General features: G+C 51.3%; 1 protein-coding gene across 1 annotated transcript; it reads right to left on the reverse strand.

Annotated features, from left to right (window-relative positions):
- Positions 1–65: 65 nt before the first annotated feature.
- TEOVI_000121400 (multidrug resistance protein A) lies at positions 66–5,345 on the reverse strand (the record flags this gene model as incomplete). The annotated part of the gene is made up of 1 exon (XM_067224488.1): positions 66–5,345. The coding sequence occupies one exon, from the start codon at positions 5,343–5,345 to the stop codon at positions 66–68; it is 5,280 nt and encodes a 1,759-aa protein (XP_067080589.1).
- Between the last annotated feature and the right edge of the window lie 1,047 nt (positions 5,346–6,392).

The following is a 6,392-nucleotide window of genomic DNA, read 5'->3' on the forward strand; positions in this document are numbered from 1 at the left end:
TAACTCGCGTATGTAAGAGAGCTGAAAAGGGATAAGAGACTTGCACACCCTGATCAACACTCCCATTAACGGGGAAACGAGTCTCTCTCTGTGGCTTCCATGAAGTTCTTGAGTGCATTTTCCCCCATTGCTGCAACCATCCGGGAGAAGCGAGAGTTTTCATCCATCACTAAATCTCTTGGGCGTCCAGTCTCCACCACACGTCCGTCCTTCAGTAGTAACAACAAGTCATAGCTGGCCAACGTGTGAAGACGGTGGGCAACGGTTATAACTGTGTGCGTGACGAAGGTATGACGAATGGCATACTGCAGCTGACGATCCAGTGCGGGATCGATGTTTGCGGTGGCCTCATCCATGAGAACAAACCTACTGTCGCGGCGAAGCAACGCCCGGGCCATGCATAGTAACTGCCGTTGTCCGACACTGAAGTTGGCTCCACAATCTACTACACGACTTCTCAAACCCTCCGCACTTGAGGTAATACGGTCCTGCATGCCAACAAGGCGGAGTGTCTCAAAAATCTCCTCGTCACTGCTGGTGTGAAGAGGATCGAGGTTATCACGCAGCGTGCCGTCAAACAGCACCGGGTCTTGAGGAATCACCGAAAACAGCTGACGGAGCTTACGCAGTCGGTAGGACCGGATGGGATGACCTTCAATGAGGATGTTACCTCCCTCAATATCCACCATGCGGAGTAGCGTGAGGAGCAACGACGACTTGCCACTACCAGTGCGACCAATGACGCCAACCTTTTGCCCAGTCGTAATCCTAAAGGTTAGATCCCGCAACACGAGCGGTTGGCCTTGGCGGTACCGCATCGATACATTGCAGAACTCCACGGCTGATGATGTTGTATAATGAAAATGACGGGATGGAACGTGGGCAGTTGATGGTTTGTCTGTGCCGCCATTCTCTTCATCGCTCTCAGCACCGCCTGTCACACGGATTGAAACACATGACCCCCTCGCGGCCTCAAAGTCGTGCCCATTCGGACCACTCATCCCATTAGTGGGACGATTTACTTCAGCACCGTCCGTTCTGTTTTCCCCAGCACTTGCAACACCCTTCTTATTTTTCTTCCTTTCATTTTTCTCCATTTGTCTGTCACGCTCCTCTTGCTTCTTAATTGCCTTTTCCATATCCTCCATCAGGTCTTCGTGTTCAATGTTGTGGGCGTAGTGCAGTACCCGCTCCACACTGTTCATATTCGCTTCCACAGTGGCAGCCTGGCCCACCATTGATGTGAGAATCGTGCTGATGTTCACCGCCATCGTCAAACTCAGCGAAAGGAGCCCGACATCGACGGTACCGAACTGCAACACCAGATAGACACCGAGTCCGGAAATGGCAGTGAGCACCACAGTGACAAGAAGATCAATGCGGACCGCTAACCAGCAGTTGCAAACCACCTCCACATATGAGCATGCCGACACAACATCGACACGGCGAAGAGCTTCCGTGAGAAAGGAAGGGGTCTTCCCAAAAGCATCCATGCAGCTGCGACCCGCTAGCATCTCACCGAGAATTGAAAAAACGGGTGAGCTCACGCGATTTGTCACGCGCCGCAACTCACGGTTAGCGTTGTTGTAAAACAACATCAACCTGTAATAGATAAATCCGCAAGGAATGATGGCCGCGATGACAAGATACTGCGAGGCAACCATCACAGCAACAGAAGAGGTGAGAGATAAAGCACACTGTACAAGGTATACGATACTATCGGGAATAATTTCGTCGATGTTGGTCATATCTTTAGAGAAGCGGTTAATCACGCGACCAAGCGGTGTTGTGTCGAAAAACGACATGGGGGCTGCCACGACGGAGCGCAGCAACCTCTCAAAAAGCCTGTAGGAGCCTGCACGAAGAACCCCATAACCGGTAGCCCACCGCAGTGGGGAACAAAGTACGCTGGCGAATACGAGTCCCCCGTACACAAACAGGTACGTATTAACGGGCAAGTTAAACGTCTTCATTGTAAAAAATGAGAGCCATAGAAAGGGCGAAACCATCACCACCTCAGTCAGCACAAAAAGAATAAGTAGAGGCACACACGTCTTGGCGCCACCGCTGGCCGCTGCGTACCGCGCATAAACAGCAAATGGCACAGAACCTGTGGCTACCTCTTCGTCTGTCATAAGCTTCCCAGAAACTTCTTTTTTCCCATCCTCCAATGGACTCAGTTTTTGGAGTTTGGTGTGTTTCCCATTCGCGGCTCCAGTTTCCGCGGGGCTGTCGTCACAGTAGTCGTCGATAAGGGGACTTTCGCAAGCTGCGACGTCACCGCCATTTCCATGACTCGTAGTTTCAACATTATTTAAAGGGTCCCATGTAGTTACCCCGTTATCGCGCTCTCCAGGTCCCATCGTGTCATCACGCTCCCGTGGCATCTCGGTAGATATGCCTTCGTGGGTCTCATCACAAGCACTGTTATCATTCGCACTTTGACCGTCGTTTACGTCGTCATCCCCGCGATGGGAGTCTCCGGCTGCTTCCCCGGTGAAGGTTTTGTATTCCTCATAGTTCCCGGTAAAAACAGTGGTTCCTTCGCTGCCTAAAACCACAATCAAATCTGCGTGCCGAAGGACATGCAGCTGATGGGTAGCAAGTACCCGCGTGGTGCCGCTTAGCTCACCCAGCAAACAGTCCTGCAATACCTTTTCGCCAACATGGACGTCCAATGCGGAAAGGGGGTCGTCCAGAAGGTATACGTCACGCTCAGCATACAAAGCGCGGGCGAGCCCCACACGTGCCTTTTGCCCACCACTGAGGTTCACACCATTTTCCCCAATCTCCGTTTCCACACCGTTGGCCAGCAATTCCAAGTCACAATCGAGCTGTGCGCAGCGGAGCGCCCGGCGGAAACGGGCCTCGTCCATGTCGCTGAAGAATAGAATATTTTCCCTGAGCGTTGCGTTCATTATCCATGGCTGCTGCGGGACGTATGCCACCGTCGCTGGAGCCCTCAAGGTGCCGCTCGTAATTTCATATCCACCGGGCAACAACGACTCAAGCAACGTCGACTTGCCGCAGCCGGTCTCACCCACGATACACGTGAGGCTTCCTTTCGGAATGCGTAGCGTGACATTATGCAAGAGCTCTTTCCGGCGTACTTCGTAGTACTCCGTTGTACCATCAGCAGCACCATGGCCATGTCCATGACCGTGCGCGTGTGATTGGCCGTGACCGTGGCCTCGGCCCCCACCGGCGTTGCCATTGTTATTTTCGGTAGTTTGAATGTCTCCTCTGCCTTCTCTGTCATCCGCATCATCACCGCCTTCCACACGGTCACCGGTTATACCACCATTACTTTTCCCCTTTTTATTCGCTTTCTTCAGTTCGCTTTCGCAGGGAGGTAGCTTGTGGGGCGCGTACGTAGATATCGCAGCGTTCATGAACTCAATCACCGCTGTGCTGTCTCCCCCAATGAGTGACCAACGGATATGGTCTGGCCCCCTTATTTGTCTTCCGTCTCGTTCATGTTTTTGCATTTCTAAAAGACCGCTCTCCACGTCGTCATTCTCCAGAAAGGCGGATATGCGCCGCATCGAAACAATGAAACGGCTGAACGCTGACACCGACACGGGGATCATAATGAATGGCATTTGAATGAGGCGGAACAGGGCAATGGTGGGGAAGACAACAGTAGGTGTTAGCTCATTTCCTAGGACGTGAAAGAGTACAAACACTGCGGCAACAACCAGCGAAGGGACGGCGTTGGACAAAAAGGCAACGATTATATACATGTGCTGAATCGACCGCAAGGCTTTGAGCTCCTCCCGTCGCTTCTTCTCGATCTGACAGACAAGTGCTGGCTCCCACGACATGTACTTTGCCACACGGATTCCGGAAAGAAGCTCATTCGTTGCCTTTAGGCGTTCGTCCCTCAGCCGGGCGATGGTGTTTAGAAACCCAAAGAAACGTCCCATGAGGACCCCCTGCAGTGGCAAAAACACAAGCACAACACCGAGCCCCGCCAATGCGCTGAGCCCAACCAATTGATAGAGCAGAAGGGCCCCAACCGCCAACCGCAATGGGGCGCCTACCATTATAGGCAGTAGGGTTGGAAGTGACCGGGCACTCCCCACATCGTTGCTAACCATATTTACAATGCGGCCAACACTCATGTCAGGGTGGGCAAGCCCCTTTCGCGCGACTGTAGCGCACTTTGTGAAAAGAACAGTAAGCAAGGCATTGTGGAAAGTGAGTCCCACACGACGCGACATCTGTGTAAGCTTATTACCAGCGGCACTTTGCACGAGTGAGAAAAAACAGAGGGTTGCGACAAGTGCCACTCCACCTTTCCAGTCCTGATCACTCATCTGCACATACTCAATGTACTTTTGCAGTATGACAGGGGCCGCAAGCTGACAAGCATCCTGCAACATTTGAATAGGGATAAGTATGTACACGCTAGAGCCAAACGTGTCAAAGAGTGCACGGGCAACAGATATGTGCTTGGGTGGCTTTTGTGATGTGATGGGCATGAAGATGCCATTTTTGTACGTCTTCCGGGTGGAACCCTGTGGGTTCGACTGCCTTTCCTGTCCTTGTGATTCAAATGGCGAAATAAAGACGATGTCGCCGACAGCCTCACACGTTGCGGTGTGGGCCCCGTCCGTGGTAGAAAAGAGGTGCTCTCCATCTATCACGCCATTGTGAAAAGGCATCACATTTTTCTCGCCGTTTGTATCCAATTCCTCCCCCTTCTTCTCACGTTTCCGCATGCTTCTCCTTTGCTCCCGCACGCGGTGTCGGGGCGCCGACTTCCACTCGACACCAGCGTACATTTGTCTCGGACGCCGCAACTGTTGAACCGGTCCCACCCATCGCAGCAGCCCAACACTTTGTCGGTCACGCCTGTGCCGCACGACAGCAGCATCGTCTCCATCTGCGGTATAGGAATCCCACCCGAAACGTCTGAATTTCTGTTCTTCAAGCGTTTGCAATAGCCGTAGACCGCTATTGAAGGCTCGCACATCACGGGTAGGAAGAGGAATATCCTCCGGGACCAGTGATACGCCACGTGCCGCCAGGGACATCAGCGGCCCCGTCCAAGTGTGGTATAACCTACCGAACAAAAAACCGGCACGGTCTTCTGGCCGCAAGGCATACGGCGGTTCCGGTCCAAGCAGTGCGTGAATCTGCGCTTGCCAGAGGTGGCGGCGAGTGTTGAGTTGCTGCTCAGAGCGCAGAAGAATGTCCATTGTTGGTTTCGGAGTGACGTCCGCTGTAATGTGCACCTCCGTCGTTCCAGCGTCATTGGTGTCGGTGTGGTTGTTGCTATCGTTACTGTGCCCGCCGCGGAGCAACGGCTCACGTGACTCCTCACCAGAGTCAGCGTTCATGCCCTTGTGCTCACACGTTTCGTATGTTTCGCCTATTTCTATCGTTCGTTCGCTGCAACTTATTCGTTGTAGTATTTTCTCCACAGACACTTCCTTCTCCTTCTCACTTCCTGCCTGACTCACCTTGAGTTACGAGTATTTTCCAAATAATATTTTTCACCTATCACTCGCCCGATTGAACTTTTTTTTCCCCCCCGTTCCTCCCCTTTTCCTCTTCTTTGTTGTTGAGAATCTAAAAAGAAAATAAAAGTAGAAAGCACCCAAACAAATGTACAAATGAAGTGATAGGGAAACTTAACCGAAGCATCCGCAAAAAGCAGACGTGAGGGGAACGGAGTATTACTGATTTCCACAGCATTTCTTTTTCATCACCTCTTCACTACTTGCCTGAGTGACTACCGCATTTCCCTCCGTGTTGTGTTGCAACATGCAGAATTTGCATGTCGTCACCACTCGTTACCACTGCTGTAACTCCATACACTATGGTGAACAAATTTGAATGCCAATATTCCAAATTAGTTGTGAGTTCGTCAGTTCAGTCCCTCTCAGTGTCCTCTATGTGTCTTCCCTGATTATAATTTCCCTTGCCGTCATCGATCCCCAGGTTGGGTGCCCTAACTGGCCACCTTAACGCAAATATAACATAATTCAATTCTTTCCCTTATAAATGACAAATTTGAATATCCTCTTCCTACTTTCCTTTGGATGCGGCCTTGACCACAGAAGTGAGAAAGTCAAGAAGTGTGTGTATGTGTGTGTGTGTAGGGGGGGGGGTACTCACACATGAATACATCTCTAAAGACATCGATAGCAGTAGCCTACAACAGTGAAGATAAGCAACGTTTACCGTAACGAGAAGACAAACGTCGTTATGCATGTGCGTTTTTTTTTTCTTTTCCCTCTTCTTTCCTATACCCTCACAACCACTGGAAGGGGTTAAGCGCTGTCCAAACCAGGCCGAAAGACTGCAAAGTACTTATTTTCTCCCTTTTGCCCAACATAGGCAAGTAGTGGGAAACACACAAAAGTACTGAATACGTATATTAT

Source organism: Trypanosoma equiperdum (genome assembly GCF_001457755.1).
Source record: "Trypanosoma equiperdum strain OVI genome assembly, contig: ctg_314, whole genome shotgun sequence".
In the NCBI taxonomy this organism is placed as follows: Eukaryota; Euglenozoa; class Kinetoplastea; order Trypanosomatida; family Trypanosomatidae; genus Trypanosoma; species Trypanosoma equiperdum.